Here is a 26,844-nt window from a genome sequence, read left to right on the forward strand (position 1 = left end):
CTCCAATTCTGCCACTTGCAAGGGACATTCCCAACAACCATCTTCGAGCTCTCGAGGCTACAACTTCTTGATTTGAGTTTGAATCTAGAGCTATCCGGTCATTTGCCAGAGTTTCGCTTGCACAGTCCCATTAAGTCGCTGTTTCTTCTGTGGACCGATTTTTCAGGTCCTCTACCACCTTCGCTTGGAAACTTGGCTTTCCTCAGTGAGCTCGATATTAGTGGATCCAATTTTTCAGGGAACATTCCGTCTTGTATAGGTAACCTGACTCAACTTACCATGCTGAATTTCGAAGATAACAAACTCTCTGGTGAAATCCCATCTTCCATTGGGAAGCTCGTCCAACTCTCCTCTTTGGATCTTGGCATGAATCAACTCTCTGGGGAAATTCCTGCTTCCTATGGTAACTTGACTCAACTTACCATGTTGAATTTTGAAGATAACGAACTCTCAGGTGAAATCCCATCTTCCCTTGGGAAGCTCACCCAACTCTCCTCTTTGGATCTTAGCTTGAATAAACTCTCTGGGGAAATTCCCGCTTCTTTGATCAACCTCACCAACCTCACTTTGTTAGACCTCCATCACAATCAATTAACCGGTCAAATTCCAACCAAGATCACTGGCCTCACCCGGTTAACTTATCTCGGCCTATCATTTAACAGACTAACTGGCCCAATTCCTGAAGACATCTCTAACCTCGAGAATCTTACTACCCTAGACTTGCAATCGAACAACCTGAATGGCACTTTGCAGCTGGATGTGGTACTCAAACTTAAACATTTAACAGCATTGCTACTCTCATCTAATGAATTCTCATCAATTGTCGAACCCGACCTGAATGTTAGCCTTTCAAACCTGTTCGCTCTTGGCTTGGCTTCTAGCAACTTAAGCGAGCTCCCCATGTTCCTATCAAACCAGGTTGGACCTATCCCAAAATAGCATTTATGGGTCCACACCTCCGTGGTTCTTAAATGTGAGTACGGCACAATTGGGATTTTTGAATCTTTCCAGAAACTCAATTACCAGTTTCACAGCTTTTAAATGGCCAAATCTTATGCAATTGGACCTCAGGTACAACGATATACAAGGATTACTTCCGATTCCCCCGAAGGCCATTCGCGTCTACCTTGTCTCGAATAACAAGCTATCCGGAGAAATATCACCGGAGATGTGCCAGCTAAGCTATATTGGCATGCTTGATTTGTCCAAGAACAAGTTGACTAGTGTTATTCCACCATGTCTGGGCAATTTGAGCGATTACCTTTGGGTCTTGAGTTTGCATGGTAATGATTTGTATGGGAGATTTCCTCAATTGCAGAATGACTCGTGTAGGTTGGGGATGATAGATGTGAGTGATAACCAACTACAAGGGTCACTGCCAAGGGAATTAGCTAATTGTAGCCGTCTGGAGTTTTTCAATTTCGGAAATAATCAAATCGTGGACACATTTCCATCATGGATGGGCTCGCTTTCTTATTTGAAGGTGCTCATTTTGCGCTCCAATAGATTTCATGGAGCCATAGGGGAACCTGAAGCTCGTGACCAGTTTCGTAACCTACGAATTGTTGATCTATCCATGAATAACTTCTCGAGCAGCCTTCCATCTAAATACTTTGATATCTGGAGTGCCATGAAAGTCCACTATGCAGATGGTGCATACTACTATGGGCATTATGTGTCCATATTCTTCATAGTTCTCCGGATTGAGGAACGATACGACTACTCAGTGACAATAATGAACAAAGGCATTGTCACGGAGTACGAAAAGATATTGTCATACCTCACCGTGATTGATCTTTCGAGCAACAACTTTAATGGGGAAATCCCGAATTCTGTTGGAAGTTTAACTGAACTTCATCTGCTCAATCTCTCCAACAATGCTCTTACCGGCTCCATCCCTTCGTCCCTGGCGAATTTGGCCGAACTAGAATCTCTTGACCTTTCGAGCAATAAGCTCTCGGGGATGATCCCTCCAGAACTCACGCAACTCATTTTCCTCGCTTTCTTCAATGTGTCCAACAACCATCTTTATGGGCCCATACCTCAGGCGAAGCAGTTTGCTACATTCGAGAATGACTCTTATGGAGGGAACTTAGGGCTGTGCGGAGTACCTCTGACAAAGAAATGCGAAAATCCTGTTGAAGCGCCTCTGGCACCACCATCTGGTGCATTCGCCGAAGAGGACTCAGCGACGTGGTTCGAAGAACTTGACTGGAAAATTGTCTTGATCGGTTTTGGAAGCGGGCTGGTCATCGGCGTGGTTATGGGGCTGAACACGACTTCCAGAATTGAGCGTTGGTTCCTGAGGTTCTATCGAGGAAGGCAACGAGGACGGATGCGCCAAATAAGGTTTCTGTGAATTACAATATGTTGTGAAAGTTCAATGACTGGATTGCCGATTGCTAGGTGCACATCGTGGCATACCTTTTCGATGTGTTCTGTGTTACGCGATAGCATCCAAATATCGCCCATCTAGATATGAGATTTCGAATAAAGTGTCTCCAGTTTCATCAAGCAAACAATAAATGCGTGATCGTTCCCATGAATTCGACTCGATGTCCTCTTTTGATAGCTATGAATACAATTTCTCGTGTCGGCCAGAAAAGGTTTCAGCTTTATTCATTTCTGATAAACCATTATGCAGAAGTTTCCTTCCCATCATTTCTCCAATCTGGAACAAACAAGGTAACGAGTCATGGCCTCCATGTTTTGGAGGAATCTGCGTAACGAGACCCTATTTTTTATACATTTTTCTTGCTTTCCATTTAAATTCAAATCGAAAGTGCACACCAAAATTGTGTTTGTTCGCAACTAAACATTGTACTCGAGGATCTGGATCGAAGAACTAGACTGGAACATTATGGTGACAGGTCGCGGAATTGTACTGGTCATCGGAATGGTTATGGGACACGACACAATACGAGAGTCCAACATTGGTTGGTGAAGAAGATTTTTGGGCAAAGGCAGAGACCCTGGAGGCATAAAGGAGAAGGTTTGTATGGATCTACATCATGTTGTGAAGGTTAGTATTACACCTCAATAACTCAAAATGTTGCAATGGCATGGCATTCCACTTTAATCTTTTGACTAGTGATGAATTTTGTTAAAAGGCTTTTATCTCAGTATTAATCTAGCTAAATGGCACTCAAACATATGCCAAGTAACTCGTTTGAGTGGCTTCCGATGCTATCCTTGTTGTGGAAGCAAGCGATCGAACAATAAAATTGACAGAATAAGAAAATAAATGGGACACCAGATTTACGTGGTTCGGTCGTAGTGACCTACATCCAAAGGGAGAGCAGCACGGAATTCCACTATAAATCAAGCGATACAACGGAGATTACAATCACACTCGAGTCACTTAAACACTATAAGTTTTTCCCAAGCCCAATTACATCCAATAACTCACACAATATTTAGCTCACAGTTCCTCACGAAATAATCTTTTAATTTCACGAAAGAATTATATATAAATTTTACTATAAAATTTAATCGCTACAAATACTTAAACTCTTGGAAGTAACGTGGTCAAATAACATCCACGAAGATCGCCCACTGCCAAGCACTCGCACACAAGCGGCGCTTCGAGACCTCTTCACTTCAACAACGGCGTGCTTCTTGATCACTTTGCACGGCACCCCTCCAATTAAATCAGAAAATAATATTTATATGTGAATGAGGGGACCACTTTTGTTTTGCCGACTTCAGCGTGGGGAGAAAAATCCACGTGCACACCCAATTTCGGTCAACGGTCAGCAAGTCCAACTTTCCTTTATTTTATTTTATTTTATTCTATTCTATTTCCTTTCTTTTCTTAGCCAACAAATCTTGCACGCCAATTTAGTATCTAGACAAAGTAGGAATATTCAACTTGAACTCTCCTCAAGAGGAAATATGGATTTCTATTGTACACGGTAGTGGATATCCACAATTATTCAATTTTCAGACTTTTCTTTAATAGATCGGATTTGTTCACGACTTAAACTCGAGATATATTTTAACAATGCGAAATCCCATCCGTACTTTCATTTGCGAGCAAAATGAATCTACTTTTTCAATAACATTCGCATGATGTGAACCACTTTCATATCACATTTGCTACACATTTATCTAACCTTGTGTTAGGAAATAGGACATAGATCCAGCCAAATCCCTGATAGCTTAAAGTCTTAGAAGTATCACCTAGTTGTTGACAGGAGTTATGCAGGAGCATTCAAAGTCATCAGAGTTTAGGAATTGTTTCAAGTTATAATTACAAAGTATCAACCCATTTGATTTGTCTGTACGGAGGTCTTGAAACATGCCTCGCCCCATAGATGACTAATGTAGACTCCTGGATTGTCGATTTCATGTTCCGAAGCTGCCATTATTTTCCTTTTTGTTCTTTTTCTTTTTTCGGGCGATTTTAGTAATCTTTGATAGATATTCATTGCACTAGGAGCATAGTACACCACAGATCGTAAACGAACTTTCACCAGGACACCACTAGAAGCCATTTACCTTCAGTTTCTCGGCCCCAGCAAAAGGAAAAAAAAAAAGCAAACAGACGGACAATGATCCTGAGGCGCGAGGCGAGAAGTCGAAATCGGACTCAAGGACACAAGGCTCAGCTGATCCTTGGACGCATTCAACAGCAGGAAGAAATCGAGCTTCCAGATCACGTAGAAAACCGAAGCAACGCACCATTTTCTACTGGCGGATATCGCCGCTGAAATCACCGTTGGCAAGCACCGGAGATCAAATCTCCTGACCAACAGCGATCTTGACGCTTCGGAATCACCTTCTTCTGTACCAGAGATCAAAGCTTCTTCGTCTGTAATGGAGTTGGAAACTCGGAAACGAACGTGAGTCACCACCGGCTCGGCCAGACGTGTTTCAGCTCACAGCTGAAGCGCCGGGGGAGACGGGCCCGATTTGATCGGGTTGGGTTGGGTCGGACCCAAAGCACGCACGAGCCGGTCAACGGGCCTAGTCCATGGGTCCAAGCCTGTTCTCGTAACTTCGCATGTAATATTTAATAAAAATGGTCCATTGACAATTTTCATTCAACAAATTTCTCCATAAATATTGCACTCTCTGACGTGGGTATCTTGTAATCGAGATGATGTATTTTCTTTTTGATTTACTTCCACGTATGATTATTATTATACCATTCTTTTATTTTTAACCGAATGTAATTATTTTTATTTTTCTCGTCTTTTTCTTCTAATATTCTATCACGCTGATTTTATTTTCTTTATATATTTTCACTTTTCCATCTTCTCTTGAGAATGTTATTGGTTAAGCTTCTTCCAATTTCTTTTTTAATGCTTCATCCACATCTAAACCAAAAAGAAGTTAGGCCATACCTGATTATTTATCCCCCTGAACTACTATTCCCTAAAAGCAGTATTTATAATTTTAAGAAATTCAAATAACTCTTTAAAGCCTTCGCTTATTTTACTTAGTACTACTATTATGTGAGCAGAATCTTTATAAATTTTACCTTTTTTCCATATCATTCCCTTCTTTATAATTTTCTTAGGATTCTTTAGCTCAAATAACCTTATTTCTGATTTGTGGCATCTATCGGTCAGTAACAAAAGTTTCATCCATTCACACATGAAATCTAAGCAATTAGATGGATAAGACACGATCCAATTAGTGTGTTATGAGGAATTGTATGTAAATTTTGTTAATTTTCTTTTCACCTCAAATTGTTTCTAAAGAGATGATAGTTTCTTATGATGCTGCGTCAAATTCGCATGGTGTTCACGCATGGAGAAACTCTAAGAGAAAAGAAAGTCACAAGGAAAGAGAGAGAAGGGCCCATCACAACTTAGGGTGCGTTTGTTTGAGGGAAAGTATTTTCCCGGAATTAGTTTAATTATTTGACTTTTACTCATTTGGTTCACCGAAAATGATTAGTCAACCAAAAACACTTTCCAATCAAAGAAAATATTCGTAGATAAAATTAGGAAAGCGAATTCCTAAATCTAAGAAAGTGAAAACACTTTCCAAAATTACTCATCTTGAATTTTTTTAATATTTTATTTTTTCTATTCTTTTTTTCTTTTCCTTGTTCCTCCTCCACTAGTCATTGGGCCTCGGCGATGGCCGATGAACGAGCACAGGCAGGACCGGCGAGGGCCGGGCTTAGGCAAGGCTCGAGCTCGCCAAGATCAAGCAAGGTCGAGCCTCATCGGTCTCGAGCGAGCTCGACCTCACCTGAGGCCAGCCAGGTTGGCCCTCACCAGTGGCCTGTCGTGGCCGTCGCCAAGGCCCGATGACCGACGGTGTAGGAAGAAGGAAAGAAAAAAGGAAAATGAAAAATTATTTAAAAATTCAATTTTCTTTTTTTTTTTTTTTGCTTGAGATGAAGTCATGATATTGAAATCATTTTCCAATTGAGATCCAAACACTAGAATACGTTTTCGGTCAAGGAAAACTAACCATTTTCCTAAAAAATTATTTCTCAGAAAGTATTTTCTTTTATCATTAAGTTCTTCCCCCGAAAGTTTCGAAAAAGATTTTCATTTCAAGGAATATAATAAATTTTCATTTATTTGGTGATGTCAAAAAAATGATTTCCTTCTTGTCGGAAGGGGAAGTATATTTTCCTCAATTTAAGTCTGTTGTTTTCGGTCACTGGATAATATTTTTAATTAATCAATTAGTTTTATGTCATTCAAGCTATTAAAATTATGTCTCGAATTTGAGGTCCAAAGCAATAAATTCGTTGCATGCTTGTTCGGCTGCCGCACACGAGGTTTGTTGTTTTTCTCATTTATATTAGCTGCAGAAGAGTGATCTCGTACGAATGAAGAACTTCACAGGCCTCGACATTAATGAATGGAGCCCACAAGCATTTGTTTTCTTGAATTTCTTCATGCCCCCGCATGCTGCATTTAATAAAGAGCCTCTCCTTCTAGCATTGTAACATTTATAAAGGAGGGGCTTATGTTATGATCGAGTATAAATAGAGGAGCTTGTTGGAAGCACTCATCAGAACAAGGAGGAAAATACCAAGAGAAGAAAGCCAAATTAAGAGCAATCATGGTGTCCTTTTCGGTGGTCCTTGGTCTCATTTTATACTTTCTTCCATTTGGAAGTGTCTCTTTGTTCTGAGCTAAGCAGTGGATAGACCAAGTCTAAGCTCAGGTGACTCGTTATACAGCTTTGAATATTGTGAGATTTGGGCTGTAAATACTATGTGTATTAGGTGTAATCTAGCGCTGGAAAGCACTCGAGTATATAAACAATTTCAATCATGTAATTCTCACATTGATTAGTGGATTATTTGTGACCGATTCTCCTTGTAAATATAGGTAACAACATTTGAACCGAACCACATAAATCTCCCGTGTCCTTTATTATTTCTAGCTTTATTTTCTTGGATAATTTCATTTTCTCGTGCCCCGATCTAATTGCAAAAATCCAGTCCATTTTATAGCACAAACACCGAAAAGTTAGAAAATAATTTCTTGGGAATAATTTTCTTTCAGACAAATGGACCCTTAATTTCATTTCTTGTTCATTCAGCACCAACTTATTCCAAGTCTTGTTTCAAGTTTCCAATGAAGTGGTGTGAGGAAGGGGATTCAGCTATAGCCAATTTTTGGTGGGGTCAACAGAATAATGAAGAGAAAGTGCATTGGAAGCATTGGGAAAGCTTTACCGAAGCAAAAGTTAGAATGAGGTTTGGATTTTAGAAGTTCATCACAGTTCAACGAGCCCTTGTTGCCAAGCTTGCCTGCAGAATTCAAAGCAATTCTGGGTGCAAATACTTAAAGGGCTCTACTTTCCCCATTGTAGGTTCATGGAAATTAGAAGATGTGGCAGAATGTCTTGGGGATGGAGAAGTGTTTTGGAAGGGAGAGATCTAATTAAGGAAGGTGGGTTACGGCAAATTGCTAAAGGGAAATCAGTCCAAGTTTGGGAGGATGGATGGGCGAAGGAGAGTTGAGACTTGATGCAGCATACCGCTAATTGGACTCAGACAAAAAAGGAATTAAGAATGGTGTCTCTAATTGATGCAGACACTAGGACTCGGAACTTAACCTACATTAAAGAAGCCAAAAGGCAAGTGGAGGAGTCACTGGTGTTTAGAAATCACATAAGGTGGAGAAGTTCTGATGACCAAATGATTTGGCCCTGGAACAGGAGGGTTGTTTTTCAGCAAAGTCTGTCTACCATTTTACCATGCAGAAAAGAAAGAAACATCTACTAAAGCCTCGACCCTCAAGCTCTCATGCAATTGATGGTAAAGTTTGGAAGTTAATATGCAGTGTGGACTGTCCTTCCAAGTTGAGACACTTCCTCTAGCGACTTTGCTCAAATGTTGTGCCTGCTAAAGAAAGTAAAGGAAGCTTTGAATTTTTTTTTTTGTACATAATAAGTTTAAATAGATACACAGTTAAATGATGAGAGCAAAATCGATTCCTTAAATCAAGAAAAGTATCCTCAAAGATTTTAGGACGATATGTTATCATCCCCTGTAAGCTGAGCACGGTTGGTTGAAGGTGAAGCTTGGTCTGCAAAAATCTGATGCGATTAGAACTCAAACCTTTTGTGAAATGACCTCCAGTTTGATATTTGCTTGAGAAGAACTGAACAATGAGAATCTTACACCCAACTAGTTCCCTAACATAATAAAATCAACAGCGATGTGTTTTATTCTTGAATGGAAAACTGGATTGTAGGCGAGAGATCGCGGAAACGTTATCTCTTGAGAATGTTATTGGTTAAGCTTCTTCCAATTTCTCTTCCAGCGCTCCATCGACATCTAAACCAAAAATAAGTTAGGCCATACCTGATACAAACTACTATTCCCTAAAAGCAGTATTTATAATTTTAAGAAATTCAAATAACTCTTAAAAGCCTTCGCTTATTTTACTTAGTACTAGTATAATATGAGCTGAAATCTCTATAAATTTAACTTTTTTTTCATGTCATTCCCTTCTTTATGATTTTCTTCGGATTCTTTTGCTCAAACAACCTTATTTCTTATTTGTGGCATCTGTTGGTCAGTAACAAAAGTTTCATCCCTTGACACATCAAATCTAACTAATTAAATCGATAAGACAACATCCAATTAGTGTGTACTATGGAATTTTATGTAACTTTTGTTAATTTTCTATTTACCTCAAATTGTTTCTAAAGCGACAATAGTTTCTTTTGATTCTGCACCAAATTGGTATGCTGTTGATGCATGAAGAAATTCTAAAGCTGCGTTTGATCGTTTGGATTTTTAATTAGGATAGGATTAGATATGATAAAATATGAAATTCAAGGATTTTGCTATATTCTATCTACTGTTTGGTGAATCATAGTAATAAAGTCGGATATTTTCATATCCCATCATATCCATTGTTTGTTATTTACGACATATCAATTTAAATGAACATGAAAATCCACACATGGAGAATGTAAAAATCTCTCAAAATTGAGCAAATCGAGATACTAGCAAAGCAGTCATCGATAACACTCGCATTACAGAACCCCCTTAGAGTCAACCCACAAAACGATTTGATGTGAACATTACTAATTGTTAAGGTCTAGAAAATTGAATTGATGTGAACAGACCTTAGTAGTATGATCATCGACACCAGCGTAAATGAATATGAAAATGGTGCCGATTATGGTTTTTTTGCTAGGGGTTGGAATAAGGAGAAGGTTTTCACCTTTGATCATTGGCTTATAGACATAATCACTCTAAAGTCTTTAATAAAAGGGGAACAAAAAGATTCGTTAAGAAAAATAGCTGTTGTTTGTCAGCATCCACAGGAAGGTCGAAATGAAGGTGTGTATGGAGGGAAGCACGGAAAAGTGCCGGAAAAGTCCTAAGCATATTGCGTTGTTACTAATTTAGTTTTAAACCTTTTGATCTAATACCAATTCAGTCCTTCTGGCTAATTTTGGCCGGATATTATTGACGTGGATGCCGGTCGTGCTACGTAAGCTGACCAACGCTAACATGAAATTAAAAATGTTAATAATTTTTTGAATTTTTTATTTTTTTCTTTCTTTTTTCCCTCCTCATTCTAGGGCAAGGGCAAGCACTGACAAGGCCACCCTCGCTAGATCTGGCGAGGCCGATAGGCAACGCCAGCCCAAGCATTGCCCGGTGAGGCCAATCCTCGCCAGATCTAGCGAGGGTGGCCTTGCCAGCCACCAGAAAGAGGAGCAAAAAAAAGAGAAAAAAAAAAAAGAAAGGAAAGAAAAGAAGGAAAATTTTTTTAAAAAAAATTCGAAAATTTGAAAGTTATTAAAATATCCACATTAGCGCCGGCGATGCCACGTAGGTTGGCCGACATCCACATCTGCAATATTTGACCAAAATTAGCAGGAATGATTGAATTAGTATAACATAAAAAAGGTTTAAGACTAAATTGGTATCAATGTAATAGGTTTATAACTTTTCTAACACGTTTTCCGAGGGAAGCATATTCAGTAGTTTGGGTCATTGCTCGAGATACTATTTATCATTGACCTATCGGGCCGGCAACACAAGTCTTCATGTTTGATAAACTACTTACGCATGATTTGTAATCTCCCACGCCCGACTCAGGAGAGGGCGACCCTCGCCGTCCCAGGCGAGGGCATCCCTCGCCCGATCCGGCGAAGGCAACCCTCGCCGGCGTCGGGCGAAGGAAGCCGTCGCCTGGGCGGGCGAGGGTAGCCCACGCCCGACTCGGGCGAGGGCGACCCTCGCCCTCCCAGGTGAGGGCTTCCCTCGCCCGACGCCCGCGAGGGTCGCCCTAGCCAGATCCGGCGAGGGCGACCCTCGCCGGCATCGGGCGAGGGAAGCCCTCGCCTGGGCGGGTGAAGGTCGCCCACGCCCGACTCAAGCGAGGACGACCCTCGCCCTCCCAGGCGAGGGCTTCCCTAGCCCGATGCCGGCGAGGGCGACCCTCGCCGGCTTCGGGCGAGGGAAGCCCTCGCCTGGGCGGGCGAGGGTCGCCCTCGCTGGTGTCGGGCGAAGGAAGCCCTCGCCTAGGCGAGCAAGGATCGCCCTCGCCGGATCTGGAGAGGGCAACCCTCGCCGGCGTAGGGCGAGGGTCGCCCACGCCCGACTCAGGCAAGGGCGACCCTCACCCTCCCAAGCGAGGGCTTCCCTCACCCGACGCCGGCGAGGCTCGCCCTCACCTGAGTCGGGCGTGGGCTTCTCTCACCGGCGTCGGGCCAGGGGAAGCCCTCGCCGGCGTCGGGCGAGGGTCGCCCACGCCCGACTCGGGGAGGGCGACCTCACCCGATGCCGACGAGGGTCGCCCTCGCCCGATCCGGCGAGGGCGACCCTTGCCGGTATCGGGCGAGGGAAGCCCTTGCTTGGGGAGGGCGAGTGTCGCACTCCCCTGAGTCGGGCGTGGGCGACCCTCGCCCGACGCCGGCGAGGGTCACCCTCTCCAGATCCGGCGAGGGCGACCCTCGCCCGCCCAGGCGAGGGTTTCCTTCGCCCGAGGGTCGCCCTCGCCGGATCCGGCGTCGGGCGACCCTCGCCGCGTCGGCGAGGAAGCCCTTGCACAGGAGGGCGAGGGTGGCCCTCACCCGAGTCGAGCGTGGGCGACCCTCGCTCGACGCCGGCGAGGGTCGCCCTCTCCAGATCCGGCTCGGCCGACCCTCGCCGGCGTCGGGCGAGGGAAGCCCTCGCCGGGGAGGGCGAGGGTCTCCCTCGCCTGAGTCGGGCGTGGGCTACCCTCGCCCGATGCCGGCGAGGGCGACCCTCGCCGGATCTGGCGAGGGCGACCCTCGCCGACGTCGGGCGAAGGAAGCCCTCGCCTGGGTGGGTGGTCGCCCTCGCCCGGAATCTGGAGAGGGCGACCCTCGTCGGCGTCGGGCGAGAGTCGCCCACGCCCGACTCGTGAGGGCGACCTCGCCTCCCAGCGAGGGCGACCCGCCGGCATCGGCGAGGGAAGCCCACGCCCGACTCGGTGAGGCGACCTCGCCTCCCAGTGCGAGGGCTTCCTCACCCGACGCCGGCGAGGTCGCCCTCGCGATCCGGCGAGGGCGACCCTCGCCCGCATCGGGCGAGGGTCGCCCGCCCGGGCGGGCGAGTGGTCGCCCGCCGGGCGTCGGGCGAGGGTCGCCCACGCCCGACTCGAGGCTAGGGCGACCTTCGCCCTCCCAGGCGAGGGCTTCCCTCGCCCGACGCCGGCGAGGGTCGCCCTCGTCAAATCCGGCGAGGGTCGGCCGGCCCTCACCGGCCATGGGCAAGGCCGCCCTCGCCCAGCCCTTCCCGAGCTTCGCCGGTGGCCGGCCGGCAACCGGCCAGCGAGGAGAGAAAAGAAAAAAAAGAAAAGAAAAGAAAAAGGAAAGAAGAAAAAAAAAGGAAAAAAAATATTTAAAATTAAAAAAGCTGACTGTACACGCTAAAAAAATTTAATTAAAATAAAAAATGCTGACTATACTTGCTGACTCAGCCTCTGGCGAGCCACGTCGGCGTCAAAAATTAATAAAAAACGCCACGTCGGATTTCCGGCCAAATTGGCACTAAAGTGATCTCTTTTCCTCCGACTTGGCACCAAAGTGATCCGAAAAAAAATTATGGCACCAAAGTGATCGCCGTACACAAGTTATGACACTTGTGGTGTACTTTTGCCCATAAACTAGTACAAAGCGGCACTTTCTTCCTTTGACAGAAGAATGATGTGCACTTTTATTTGAACTTCAAATTGAAAGTAACAGTTGTAGAGGTCAGGATCTGTTTTATTCAACATAGAATTTGGCTTAAGGCTCCACACGATCAGCACACTATCTCGACCACGGCTATTCCCTCGTCGCAAGCAACTGCAACCCTGCAGAGCGAAACCCATGAAAAAAGTGAGACATTCGATATGGAAGATTTTATCTTTGTACTGAAACCGGAGAGGCTACATGAATGTCTTTATAGTGGCAATGGAAAACCTCGGACCATCAAAATAGCTTATTATTGTCAAAGCACGGATATAACAACGTAATTAAGCATTTAGAGCAGGTACGAATGTTACCGGCGCGATCCTTTCTGATACGAAATATCCCAAATCCTTCCATGACCGAATTTCAGTACATCCTTAAGCCTGTACGTGACATAATGTGGGAGTCAATTACAAAACAAGAAAGAATCCAGGGACATATAATCAGTCTAATCCTATGGTAACTTTTGGAAAATCTGGAAAAGATAGAGGTGGTATTTTCATTTGACTGCTGTAACGGAAGCTGCATTCTAGAGGATGCTATAACTGTGCAAACTACCACAATGCATACCTGAAACCATTTGCATCCCATATGCGAAGAGTCTCATCCTCTGAACCGGTGATTACTATAGGCAGCTCAGGATGCGCACGTACAGTGGTAACATTGTGCTCGTGTCCCTCGAGTGTTTGTACACAGCTTCTGCCTTTATCGTCCCAAACCTGTACTTGTTATTTAACAAATCATCTATCAATTGATCTCTTTCTAATAATGCTCCCATATATTAAATTAAGAACGATAAAGTTTGCGAACCTTAGCAGTGTAATCATCGGAACCACTCAGTAAATAGAGCAGATCATCCCTAGAGAAGTAATCCACAAAGTTCAGCCCCTTCTCATGCGCATCCAAAGTCAACTTGGGTGCAGATGAGTGAACATTCCAAATCTGCAACAAATGGGAATCGTATCAAGAGTATAAATAGCATATTTGGAAATTAAAATATGTATTTTACGAAGAGCGAGACCTCCAAAATGAGTACCTTTATAGTTCCATCGAGTGATGCACTTGCGAAAGCATTGGGATCTTGAGGATCAAACGCTACTCGCATCACATAATGTGAATGTCCTTCAAATGTCTGAGTACACTTCCAGTCCTTTTCCCAGTCCCAGAGCTTTATAACTGTGTCGTCGGATGCTGATAGCACGTAGGGAAGAGTAGGATGGACACCCACGCATCTGATAAAATCCGTATGCGCTTGGAATTCTTTGATCTTCTCCATCGTGCCATAGTCGTACACACGAATAAACGCATCGTCCGATCCGACAATTACCCAGCGCTTGCTCGGGATAAATTTGGCTGACCTCACTGCAAATATGACGAGCATTATAGATTAGGATTGACAATTCTCCGCTTTGGCATCATGAATTCTTTGACCTCATTGCAAATATGACGAGCATTCTCTGGTGTGTTCTGATATTTACCCGGTGACTCCGCCACCTTGAATGTTTTCTCAGTAGTCTGAAATACCACAAAACAATGTCGATGTCAATTAAAAACATAAGATCAAGACAGTACTTCTTGTCAACGAAACATTAAGTAACCATGAACAAACTGGAAATTTCTACATAATAGGAACTGGGAAAGCAGAGGAGGCTGTGATTTACCTGGGATTGGTAGTTCCAAATGTAGACAGTTCCTGAATGCAAGCTTACAAGAATCCTGCATGACAACAAGCATCATTTTGGTAAGACACTTATAATTAACATCCTTAAGCTTGGTTAAGAACATAAACATATGATTAAGCTTCCTTTGTGACCATACTAGAGAAAGATATCGACAAAAGAAGCATAAGCAATTCTCATTACCATGGTTCTGTCGGATGGAACTCAACAGATTTGGCTCGCTCCGACCTTTGAACGATCTCATTCTGGTGCAGGAGTGACATTAATTAGTTTGTCCGACAGTGAAGTGCTCGTGATATCGATGAATACGCTCACGTAATGTAATAAAGTTAAACAATTCTGCAAATGCAGAAAGGGAAATGAAAAGGAGGAAGAACTGAAGATCAGGGATTCCGTACCTCAAACTTGAACACGGTAAACTGGTATATGCCAAATGAACAGAAGCCAAATCAGTACAATGAAAACTCCGGGCGCAAATATATTGTAAAACGAAATTGCTTCTTGCGAGATGAAGTACATAGACAGAACCCGAGATTATTAAGCGTGTTTCAATTTAAGTTTCATGTCTTAGTAAATTGAGGGGAAAAAAAACAGCAATAGATAACTCACCATTTTCTTGTGTAATGATCAAAATGGATCTATTGCTTGAAAGTTGCTGCAATCTTGGACGTCAATTAACGTGTGTTGGGACATCTTTATATGCAAGAGTTGCTTGTCGACGAAGGACGTCCATGCTATTTTACTCTCTCTCTCTCTCTCTCTCTCTCGCTAGCCAAGAAAATTCTTCTGCATGTTGTTGTCATCCCGTGCCTTCCCAGCCGTCCATTCAGCTCACGTGTCAAAATAGACGGTGCGATCACATAGTCCAATGATTGTTGATCAAGGGAATTACGTGAACGCGTTGCACTCTATTCTACTCTCTCCCTTGCCAAGAAAACTCTTCTCCCCTATGCTGTCATCCGCCACTCCTCAACCGTCCCCTCCGCTGTCGTGTTACAATACACGGTGGAGATCAAAGTCCAAAGGGTTGTTCGATCAAAATGAATTACGTCAACGTAGTCTATCATTAAAAAGATTCAGAGAGCGGCCTCTAACCGGTGAAAGTCAAATTTGGAGGGTTAAATTCTCATTGAGGATCAATATCATCAGCACCGTTGATTACATGAATTTTACCGTGAGGTCTTCTCAATTAACGGTCCGGATGGATTTGATCTGCGTAATCTATAGACTACCCAGTGTTGTCTTTCTATATTTCCCATACGATCACGTGTTCAAATGAGGAGATTAAAGCTCACATTTTGTAAGTTTAAGATTCAAATTAGGCCTAATACGTTTCCCATACATGGGTCAAGCGAGAATAGACCGAGTCATCCATTGTTACTAATTTACGACCGAATTATCTATGAGTACAGAACGCATCATCATATGAACAATAAGTTATGTTAAATATAGTATCCAAAGAACTTCTCTATAGATGAAACTCTCGAGGAGCAAATTGAAAATGCAAAAATTTTCATGTGAATACCCTTATAGAAATTGCCAAAAGGATTATCAGTCCAATAATTTCCCAATAACATGCTGTCTTAGGAGGAAGGAATTGGCCGAAGCATGGTGCATCCTGACGACAGATCCAAGAGATCTTGGGTTCAAGTGAAGCCACAGGGGCTTAGCTCTATTAAAGATCGAAAAAGAGCATCGAGTTTCATATTTTGATTCTTCACGAGTTTATAGGCCCTCTTGAGCCCAAACTTACATATGGGACTCTGCTGCACTGATCGAACTCTTCGCCCAATCTCGACTTTTGTATCATCTTCTGTTGGCAAAAGAATAAAATTGTAAATTAGCATAACACCCATGAAAGGGGAGCTCTTGGCTGGACTGAAACCTAACATGTCTTTCAGGAGATAGATCACAGGTTGTTTGTGAAGGAATACCGATCATCACTTGGCTATCGGTGAAAGATTCACGCCGTTCTGATACATATTCATCAAAAACATAGCCCCGATGCTTCATCCATTATCGCATGTATAATCACAAGGCTGTTGAAAATAGATAGTGCAAGAAGATAGAGGATAAAAACATCACCCTTCTATTAATTCACTATTCTGGATAAGTATGACATTGGCGAATTGCATTACAAAAGTGATATCTGAAAAGAAAATGGTTTATGAGGGGTCAGGAGTGGAGGCTAACAGTTTGAGCAATACGCATGAAGAAGAACTAGTGCTTTCCCTTCGCCTCAACACTCACATAGACATAGAGCAAAGAGATCCACCAATCTCCTTATAATTGATTATGAAAGCACAATCGTTGCTAAGCTCGACAAGAAAGTATGAGCGAAATCATCATAACCTCACTGAATTTGGCTCATTATCACCCTAGTTTATTGAGAACTTGGAGATTCATTATTAAAAGTGAAAGAAAAAAAAATAATGATCATAACAGGTCATTAGTGCTGGGCATAATTAAGAACATCCTGTAAAAGATGGAGATTAATTAAAACAAAGCACAAGTTAAAGTAGATATGCACTTTCTGCTCCTTGTAGATGAGCCACATAATCACTTCTTTCTGTCCGAATGTCCTCATTTGTCTCTTCATCCTTCTCGGTGCTGAAAAAATCGAGGGAAAAGAAAAAGGCTAAATAATATATCATCAAAAAACTTCCCGAGCCAGTTTCTGCATGATTGATTCTGTGATAATATTATCGCTATGGGCATTGTAAATATTGAGCTTTGAATGCCAATAGATATAAATGATATGATCATACATTGCATAAAGAAAGGTGTTTTGCATGTGGCCGCATATGGAATGTGGATTCCCATCAACTCATGGAGCAAAAGAAACGTCAGGCAACAATGTCAAGTCACGGAAGACTTCAGTGCCTTCAATAGAACAACGACCCCGACATTAGTGGTTCCGTGTTATCAACGCGGGCTAGACTCAAGATTCCACAAAGTCGACTTAAAGTGGAAGACTAAAGTATTAAGAATACAAAACACGTTGGTCAGTCAAACATGTCTGACCATTGACCGACGTGAACTTTGGGCGTTAACCATTGATCGGTTCAGTGAAACGGGTCTGATCGGTTTCGAGGCACTTTTCTGATCGTTCAGGAACCTTTAGATTGATTCTTGGCAATCTCTGATCGATTCCAAAGGTATTTTGACGTGCTGATCAATTTTTTGGCCTTATTGTCTCCATAATTGCTCTCGTGTAACTGGTTTCTCCATATTTTTTTGTCTAATCTAGTATGTTGAAACTGAAAAAATGTATATTATTTATAAATTAGAAGTTTCAAGGCCTAATTACCATCGACTACGACCCAAGCAACTTACAGAGATGGACAATTGACCTCAAAATCACGATTCACATGCAAGCTCATCTATCGCTGCTGCTAACGTAAAGGCTTCTCCAAATGGATTGTATTTCAATCTCTCGAGGAGCTTCATTCCATTCTTCGAGAATTTGGCACTTTTAGCTCATCTCTTGCTTTTGTTACGTCTATCGCTTTGGTTAATTCTAATTCGTGATTTTTTTACTCTGCCTATTGCAATTATATAATTTCAAATTCTTATTTATTTCAATCCAAATCATTCACTTCACATGCCCCTACCGTTTATACAATTGATAATATATCTCACTATTAGTCGGTAGTTTTATATATTTCACTATTACTCGACCTGACATCGCCTGTGTTGTTTATATTGTTAGTTAATACATGAATGCACCCCGTATGACTCATTTTGCTTAGGGGTGAGCAGTTCCCGATCCAGTCCGGTCCAACCCAAGAACCGGAAACCGGACCGCGAGGATCAGTTCCCAGTTTCTAGGACCGGGGACTGGATCGGCTAATCTTGGAACTGTGGACTGGACCGGACCGTCGGTCCAGTCTAGTTCCAATGGGACCAATATGTATTTATCGGTCCACGGTTGAGCAGATCGGTACAGGCAACTCTGTCGCTAAAGCAATTTCAATGTGGCATTTTTATAGTCTAGGTGCACAGATGACTTCGAGCAGAAGCTAGCTCTAACAGCCAGAACAAAGAAAACGGGCAAAAAAGAATGTGTACATACTTCCCTCAATGAAACAGAGGTCCAAGCAACGCCGAGAGGGGAGAGGTCTAGGCACCTCGCCTTCTGTGAAACCAGGCATAAATGAAACATCACTTGTGCATACCGAAGCTATGTTTTGGCTACATGTCCCTCAAACCCTGTCAGCTTGTCTCACTGGTTCTCTAAGACTTGTTCTTAGTTTATCACTTATTTAAAACAAAAAAAAAAAAAGACACTTCTACAAAATATAGGATCAATCATGGTATATGAAAAAATTAGAAAAATATATATTTATAGGTCATGTCAGGTCCGGTTCTCACCCTAGAACCGGGAACCGGACCGCCCGGAAACCGGTTCCACTTTTAGGAACCGGGAACCGGGCCGATATTCCAGAGAACAGGACCAAACCGGTCAGTCCGGTCCAGTCCGGTCGCGATTTGGGCTGTCCACCTTGTTCACTCCTAATTTTGCTGCAGTCCTTCGAATTCTTCGCTATGTCAAAGATACATTATTTCATGGCTTTCACTTTTCTTCTTATCCTACCTTAGAGTTGACAGCTTATTTAGATGTTGACTAGGCCGTTGATCTTCAAGGTCATCGCTTTACTATGGGCTATTCTTTCTTTTTGTACACTCCACTTATCACATGGCATAGTAAGAAACAGACCACTGTCACTCACCCTAGTATAGAAGCATAACATTGAGCTCTTGCTTATATGACATGCTGATACGACATCAAAGTCACTATGGTTGTAATGGCTACTAGAAGACATGGGAGTGCGTCTTCGTAGCGAAACAAGCATTCATTGCGATAACCGAAGTGCTATCCAAATATCACATAATAATATTTTTCCACAAACATGCCAAGCACATTGAGATATATTGTCATTTCACATAGTATCATGTTCTCTGTGGCATTATTCAACTTGCCTCGACTTTATTTGCTTAATGGACTCCTGATGTCATCACCAAGACACATCTACCTTGGCTTTTTTAGGATCTTTGTTTCAAAATTAAGTTGACCTCTTTCAAACACCTTGAGTTTGAGGGGATAATAGAATTATATTTAGAAGATTCTCTAATTGATATTTTGCTATTTTAAATAGTTATCTTGTAAAACCTATTAATAGGCTCATGAATTAATCATTTGAATATGTACAAAATAGTGCACTTTTCTATCATCACAATTTTCAACTATAAATATTGAGTTTTAAATGCCAAGAAATATATCATACCTTGCAAAAAGAAAGGTTGTTTCATATGCACCCACAAATGGAACGTGGAATCCCATCAACCTCTACTCGGTTGGAACGCTCCAATAATTGTAGATTGAAAATCTCATGGAGCAAAAGAAACGTCATGTAGCAATGTGAAATCACAAAAGACTTAAGTGCCTTCACTAGTCTTACCGTTGACTAGTCAAACCGCCCAACTATCACGTCACAAGAACAACGACCACAAGATCAAGTGGTTACGTGTTATCAACGCGGGCTAGACTCATTATTCCATAAAGTTGATTTAAAGGAAAAGACTAATATATATATATATATATATATATATATATATATATATATATATATATAAATTCATGTTTAAGTGGGAATGCACCCCCAACGTTCAATGACTGGATTGAACATAATTTAATCATCATGAGACGAACACGATTTGATCTCTTGGTGGTTTTCCTCGCAATAATTCCACTCCACTTTGCCTCCTCCGAGACATTGCCTTCAACGAGTCCAACGAAGTGCCATGAGGAGGAGCGGTCTGCCTTGTTAGAATTCAAGCACTCTCTCTTCCAAGAGGAAATTTGCCCATTTCCATTAAAGCTAGAATCGTGGAATCTGGAAGACGGGGATTGCTGTAGCTGGGAAGGCGTGGAGTGTGATGAAGGGATGGGCTACGTGACTGGCCTCCACCTCAGCGAAAGTTGTCTCTCCGGTCCTATCAACTCGAACGCCAGCCTCTTCCGCCTCGCTCACTTGCAAAGCCTCAACCTCGCCTGGAATGACTTCAATTTCTCTCGAATACCGTCCGCCATAGGTGATCTTGAGGAGTTGACGAGCCTGAACCTCTCTATGTCAAGTTTCGGAGGTCGAATCCCGTCTCAAGTCCTAAAGTTGACCAACTTGTCCTCCCTCGATCTCTCTTGGAACTATAAACTGGAGCTGAGGAATCCCGGCATGGAGACCGTAGTTCAGAGTTTGACCAAATTGGAACACCTTGATCTTAGCTCGTTGGAAGTGTCGGCTCCTTTTCTTGATGCTGTGGCAAATTTATCTTCCTTGACATCACTTGTACTCCCATACTGCGACTTGCAAGGGACATTCCCAACAACCATCTTCGAGCTGCCAAGGCTACAGCTTCTTGATTTGGGTGACAATCCAGAGCTGTCAGGTCATTTGCCAGAGTTTCGCTTGCACAGTCCCATTAAGTCGCTGTTTCTTGGGTGGACCAATTTTTCGGGTCCTCTACCACCTTCGCTTGGAAACTTGGCTTTCCTCAGCGAGTTTGATATCAGTGACTCCAATTTATCAGGGAACATTCCATCTTCAATAGGTAACCTAACTCAACTTACCATCTTAAATTTCAGAAATAACAAACTCTCAGGTGAAATCCCATCTTCCATTGGGAAGCTCGTCCAACTCTCCTCTTTGGATCTTAGCATGAATCAACTCTCTGGGGAAATTCCCGCTTCCTTGATCAACCTCACCAACCTCACTTTGTTAAACCTCCATCACAATCAATTAACCGATCAAATTCCAGCTGAGATCACTGGCCTCACCCAATTAACTGATCTCGACCTATCCTTCAACAAATTGACCGGGCCAATTCCTGAAGACATCTCTAACCTCGAGAATCTTACTAAGCTGAACTTGCAATCAAACAACCTGAGTGGCACTTTGCGGCTGGATGTAGTACTCAAACTTCAATATTTAACATTGTTGCTACTCTCGTTCAATGAATTCTCGTCAATCATCGAACCTGACCTGAATGCTAGCCTTCCACTTCTGTTCGATCTCGGTTTGGCTTCTAGCAACTTAAGTGAGCTCCCCATCTTCCTATCAAACCAAAGTGGGTTGGAATGGTTGGACCTATCCCAAAATAGCATTTATGGGCCGACACCTCCATGGTTCTTAAATGGGAGTACGGCACAATTGGGATTTTTGAATCTTTCCAGAAACTTAATTACCAGTTTCACAGCTTTTAAATGGCCAAATCTTGGGGGATTGGACCTCAGGTACAACGATATACAAGGATTACTTCCGATTCCCCCAAAGGCCATTTACGTCTACCTTGTCTCAAATAACAAGATATATGGAGAATTATCACCGGAGATGTGTCAGCTAAGCTCTATTAGCATGCTTGATTTGTCCAAGAACAAGTTGACTGGTGTTATTCCACCATGTCTGAGAAATTTGAGCAAGACCCTTCGAGTCTTGAGTTTGCATGGCAATGATTTACATGGGAGATTTCCTCAATTGTGGAATGACGAATGTGAGTTGTTTATGATAGATTTGAGTGATAACCAGCTACAAGCGTCACTGCCAAGGGGATTAGCTAATTGTAGCAGTCTGGAGTTTCTCAATTTCGGAAATAATCAGATCGTCGACACCTTTCCTTCATGGATGGGCTCGCTTTCTTATTTGAAGGTGCTCATTTTGCGCTCCAATAGATTTCATGGAGCCATAGGGGAACCTGAAGCTCGTGACCGGTTTCCTAACCTACGAATTGTTGATCTATCCATGAACAACTTCTCGAGTAGGCTTCCATCCGAATACTTTGATATCTGGAGTGCCATGAAAGTCCATGATGCAGATGGTGCAAACTACTACGAGAATTTTGGGTCTCCTTACAACCAAGCTGACCAGAATGTGATAGAGTACGACTACTCGATGACAATAATGAACAAAGGCATTGTCACGGAGTACAAAAGGATATTGGAATACCTCAACGTGATTGATCTTTCGAGCAACAACTTTATAGGGGAAATCCCGAATTCTGTTGGAAGTTTAACTGAACTTCAACTGCTCAATCTCTCCAACAATGCTCTTACCGGCTCCATCCCTTTGTCCCTGGCGAATTTGACCAAACTAGAATCTCTTGACCTTTCAAGCAATAAGCTCTCGGGGATGATCCCTCCGGAACTCACGCAACTCATTTTCCTTGCTTTCTTCAATGTGTCGGACAACCATCTTTCTGGGCCCATACCTCAAGTGAACCAGTTCGCTACATTCGACAATGACTCTTATGGAGGGAACTTAGGGCTGTGCGGAGTTCCACTGACAAAGAAATGTGGAAATCCTGTTGAAGCACCCCCGACACCACCATCTGGTGCATTCGCCAAAGAGGACTCAGGGACGTGGTTCGAAGAACTTGACTGGAAAATCGTCTTGATGGGTTTTGGAAGCGGGCTGGTCATCGGCGTGGTTATGGGGCTGACCACGACTTCCAGAATTGAGCGTTCGTTCCTGAGGTTCTATAGAGGAAGGCAACGAAGACGGATGCGCCAAATAAGGTTTGCGTGATTTACAATCTGTTGTGAAAGTTCAATGACTGGATTGCTCATTGCTAGGTGCGCATCGTGGCATACCTGTTCAATGTGTTCTGTGCTTCTCGATGGCATCCAAATATCTATCATCTAGATATGAGATTTCGAATTAAGTCTCCAGTTTCATCAAGCAAACTATAAATGTGCGATCGTTCCCTTGAAATGGACTTGATATACTCTTTTGATAGCTATGAATGCATTTTCTCGTGTTGGCCAGAATAAGTTCTCAGCTCAATTCATTTCTGATAAACCATTATGCAGAAGTTTCCTTTCCATCATTTCTCCAATCTCGATCAAACAACGTAATGATTCATGGCCTCCATGTTTTGGAGGAATTGGCATAACCATGCCTGTTTGTCACAAATTACTTTTAGTTTTCCGTTTAAATTCAAATCAAAGGTGCACCCCACAATTGTGTCTGGTCACAAATGAACATTGTACTCGAGGATCTGGATCGAAGAACTAGACTGGAAAATTGTGTGTGATGGTTCGTGGAATCGAACTGGTAATCGGAGTGGTTATGGGACACAACACAACCACGAGAGTTCAACATTGATCCGTGAAGAGGCTTTTTGGGCAAAGGCAGATAACCCGGAAGCATTCAAAGAAGAAGGATTGTATGAATTTACATCACGTTGTGAAGGTTAGTATTACACCTCGATAACTCAAAATGTTGCAATAGCATGGCATTCCACTTTAATCTTTCGACTGGTGATGTAGTTTGTTAAAAGGCTTTCATCTCAGTATTAATCTAGCTAAATGGCACTCGGACCATATGTCAAGTAACTCTTTTGAGTGGCTTCCGATGCTATCCGAAATCCCATTTGTGATGTTGTTTGCGAGCAAAATGAATCTACTTTTTCAAAAACATTCGCATGATGTGAACCACTTTCATATCCCATTTGCTACAGATGTGTTAAAACTTGTGTTAGGAAATAGGATATAGATCAAGTCATATCCCTGACAGCCTAAAGTCTTAGAAGTATCACACACTCAGAGTCCTTAGAGATTAGGGATTGTTTCAAGTCATAATTACAAGTATCGACTTGTGTGATATGTATCTTCCTTGTTTTATTTGTACAGAGGTCGTGAAACATGCCTTTCCCCATATATTACTAATGTAGACTATTGGATCGTCGGTTTCATGTTCCGAAGCTGCCATTGTTTTCCCTTTTCTTTTTTCAGGCTATTTTAGTAATTTTTTAGAGACATTTATTCCACTAGGACTAGGAGCATCATACACCACAGATCGTAAACGAACCTTCACCAAGACACACCACAAAAGGAAAGTATAAGATCTTTGAGTTACACCGGAAAATCCTACCACTGGCAGGACGCAGAGAGTATACACATAAACTAGTACAAAGTGACACTTTCTTCCTTTGACAGAAGAATTATGTGCACTTTTATTTGAACTTCAAATTGAAAGTAACAGTTGTAGAGGTCAGGATCTGTTTTATTCAACATAGAATTTGGCTTAAGGCTCCACATGATCAGCACACTATCTCGACCACGGCTATTCCCTTGTCGCAAGCAACTGCAACCCTGCAGAGCGAAAGCCATGAAAAAAGTGAGACATTCGATATGGAAGATTTTATCTTTGTACTGAAACCGGAGAGGCTACATGAATGTCTTTATAGTGGCAATGGAAAACCTCGGACCATCAAAATAGCTTATTATTGTCAAAGCATGGATATAACAACGTAATTAAGCATTTAGAGCAGGTACGAATGTTACCGTCGCGATCCTTTCTGATACGAAATATCCCAAATCCTTCCATGACCGAATTTCAGTACATCCTTAAGCCTGTACGTGACATAATGTCGGAGTCATTCACAAAACAAGAAAGAATCCAGGGACATATAATCAGTCTAATCCTATGGTAACTTTTGGAAAATCTGGAAAAGATAGAGGTGGTATTTTCATTTGACTGCTGTAATGGAAGCTGCATTCTAGAGCATGATATAACTGTGCAAACTACCACAACGCATACCTGAAGCCATTTGCATCCCATATGCGAAGAGTCTCATCCTCTGAACCGGTGATTACTATAGGCAGCTCAGGATGCGCACGTACAGTGGTAACATTGTGCTCGTGTCCCTCGAGTGTTTGTACACAGCTTCTGCCTTTATCGTCCCAAACATGTACTTGTTATTTAACAAATCATCTATCAATTGATCTCTTTCTAATAATGCTCCCATATATTAAATTAAGAACGATAAAGTTTGCGAACCTTAGCAGTGTAATCATCGGAACCACTCAGTAAATAGAGCAGATCATCCCTAGAGAAGTAATCCACAAAGTTCAGCCCCTTCTCATGCGCATCCAAAGTCAACTTGGGTGCAGATGAGTGAACATTCCAAATCTGCAACAAATGGGAATCGTATCAAGAGTATAAATAGCATATTTGGAAATTGAAATATGTATTTTACGAAGAGCGAGACCTCCAAAATGAGTACCTTTATAGTTCCATCGAGTGATGCACTTGCAAAAGCATTGGGATCTTGAGGATCAAACGCTACTCGCATCACATAATGTGAATGTCCTTCAAAGGTCTGAGTACACTTCCAGTCCTTTTCCCAGTCCCAGAGCTTTATAACTGCGTCATCGGATGCTGATAGCACGTAGGGAAGAGTAGGATGGACACCCACGCATCTGATAAAATCTGTATGCGCTTGGAATTCTTTGATCTTCTCCATTGTACCATAGTCATACACACGAATAAACGCATCGTCCGATCCGACAATTACCCAGCGCTTGCTCAGGATAAATTTGGCTGACCTCACTGCAAATATGACGAGCATTATAGATTAGGATGGACAATTCTCAGCTTTGGCATCATGAATTCTTTGACCTCCTTGCAAATATGACGAGCATTCTCTGGTGTGTTCAGATATTTACCTGGTGACTCGGCCACCTTAAATGTTTTCTCAATAGTCTGAAATACCACCAAAAAATGCGATGTCAATTAGAAACATAAGATCAAGAAAGTACTTATTGTCAACGAAACATTAAGTAACGATGAACAAACTGGAAATTTCTACGTAATAGGAACTGGGAAAGCAGAGGAGGCCGTGATTTACCTGGGATTGGTAGTTCCAAATGTAGACAGTTCCAGAATGCAAGCTTACAAGAATCCTGCATGACAGCAAGCATCGTTCTGGTAAGAAACTAATAATTTACATCCTTCAGCTTGGTTTTGTGAACATAGACATATGATTAAGCTTCCTTTGTAACCATACTAGAGAAAGATATCGACAAAAGAAGCATAAGCAATTCTCATTACCATGGTTCTGTTGGATGGAACTCGACAGATTTAGCTCGCTCCGACCTTTGAACGATCTCATTCTGGTGCAAGAGTGACATTAATTAGTTTCTCAGACAGTGAAGTGCTCATGACATCGATGAATACGCTCACGTAATGTAATAATATTAAACAATTCTGCAAATGCAGAAAGGGAAATGAAAAAGAGGAAGAACTGAGGATCAGGGATTGCGTACCTCAAACTTGAACGCGGTAGACTGTTACATGCCAAATGACAGAAGCCAAATTAGTACAATGAAAACTCCGAGTGCAAATATAGCGTAAAACGAAATTGCGTCTTGAGAGATGAAGTACATGAACAGAACCCGAGATTATTAAACGTGTTTCGATATAAGTTTCGTGTCTTAGTAAATTGAGAGTAAAAAAACAGTCATACATAACTCACCATTTTCTTGTGTAATGATCAAAATGGATATATTGGTAGAAGTTGCTGCAATCTTGGACGTAAATTAACGTGTGTTGGGACATCTTTATATGCAAGAGTTGCTTGTCGATGAAGGATGTTCATGCAATTTTACTCTCTCTCTCTCTCTCTCTCTCTCTCTCTCTCTAGCCAAGAAAATTCTGCTGCGTGTTGTTGTCAT

The 26,844-nt window shown here is 42.4% G+C and overlaps 4 protein-coding genes across 5 annotated transcripts in view; 1 reads left to right on the forward strand and 3 right to left on the reverse strand.

Annotated features, from left to right (window-relative positions):
- The window catches only part of LOC115684058 (coatomer subunit beta'-2-like), a 105,903-nt gene extending 101,193 nt beyond the window's left edge, over nucleotides 1-4,710 (reverse strand). Inside the window, exon 1 of the transcript XR_008818614.1 lies at nucleotides 4,684-4,710. The gene's annotated coding sequence lies outside the window, so the exon portion shown is untranslated. The remainder of the gene's footprint in view (nucleotides 1-4,683) is intronic.
- Nucleotides 4,711-12,585: 7,875 nt separating this feature from the next.
- Nucleotides 12,586-15,008, reverse strand: LOC115684062 (coatomer subunit beta'-3-like). Its single transcript, XM_030608757.2, has 10 exons — nucleotides 14,940-15,008; nucleotides 14,729-14,749; nucleotides 14,514-14,575; nucleotides 14,313-14,367; nucleotides 14,130-14,166; nucleotides 13,688-14,013; nucleotides 13,462-13,593; nucleotides 13,222-13,370; nucleotides 12,966-13,034; nucleotides 12,586-12,773 (listed from the first exon to the last, which is right to left on the reverse strand). Exons 1-10 carry the CDS (start codon nucleotides 14,940-14,942, stop codon nucleotides 12,722-12,724), a joined length of 906 nt encoding a protein of 301 aa, XP_030464617.1. The 5' UTR covers nucleotides 14,943-15,008; the 3' UTR covers nucleotides 12,586-12,721.
- Nucleotides 15,009-20,032: 5,024 nt separating this feature from the next.
- On the forward strand, nucleotides 20,033-22,912 carry LOC115684004 (receptor-like protein 6). Its single transcript, XM_056320550.1, has one exon. It carries the CDS (start codon nucleotides 20,033-20,035, stop codon nucleotides 22,910-22,912), a length of 2,880 nt encoding a protein of 959 aa, XP_056176525.1.
- A 1,304-nt stretch (nucleotides 22,913-24,216) lies between these two features.
- On the reverse strand, nucleotides 24,217-26,770 carry LOC115684069 (coatomer subunit beta'-1-like). 2 transcript variants are annotated; one of them, XM_056320379.1, is made up of 10 exons: nucleotides 26,646-26,770; nucleotides 26,437-26,457; nucleotides 26,222-26,283; nucleotides 26,019-26,073; nucleotides 25,837-25,873; nucleotides 25,395-25,720; nucleotides 25,177-25,300; nucleotides 24,929-25,085; nucleotides 24,673-24,741; nucleotides 24,217-24,480 (listed from the first exon to the last, which is right to left on the reverse strand). In XM_056320379.1, exons 1-10 carry the CDS (start codon nucleotides 26,646-26,648, stop codon nucleotides 24,429-24,431), a joined length of 906 nt encoding a protein of 301 aa, XP_056176354.1. In that variant the 5' UTR covers nucleotides 26,649-26,770; the 3' UTR covers nucleotides 24,217-24,428. The 2 variants fall into 2 exon arrangements, with proteins under 2 accessions (XP_056176354.1, XP_056176353.1); XM_056320378.1 differs by having other exon boundaries at nucleotides 24,929-25,068; nucleotides 25,160-25,300; nucleotides 26,646-26,769.
- Nucleotides 26,771-26,844: the final 74 nt, after the last annotated feature.

This window comes from Syzygium oleosum, unplaced genomic scaffold (genome assembly GCF_021117445.2).
Source record: "Syzygium oleosum isolate NSW1041296 unplaced genomic scaffold, Sole_v2.1 Sole_v2.20, whole genome shotgun sequence".
Lineage (NCBI taxonomy): Eukaryota > Viridiplantae > Streptophyta > Magnoliopsida > Myrtales > Myrtaceae > Syzygium > Syzygium oleosum.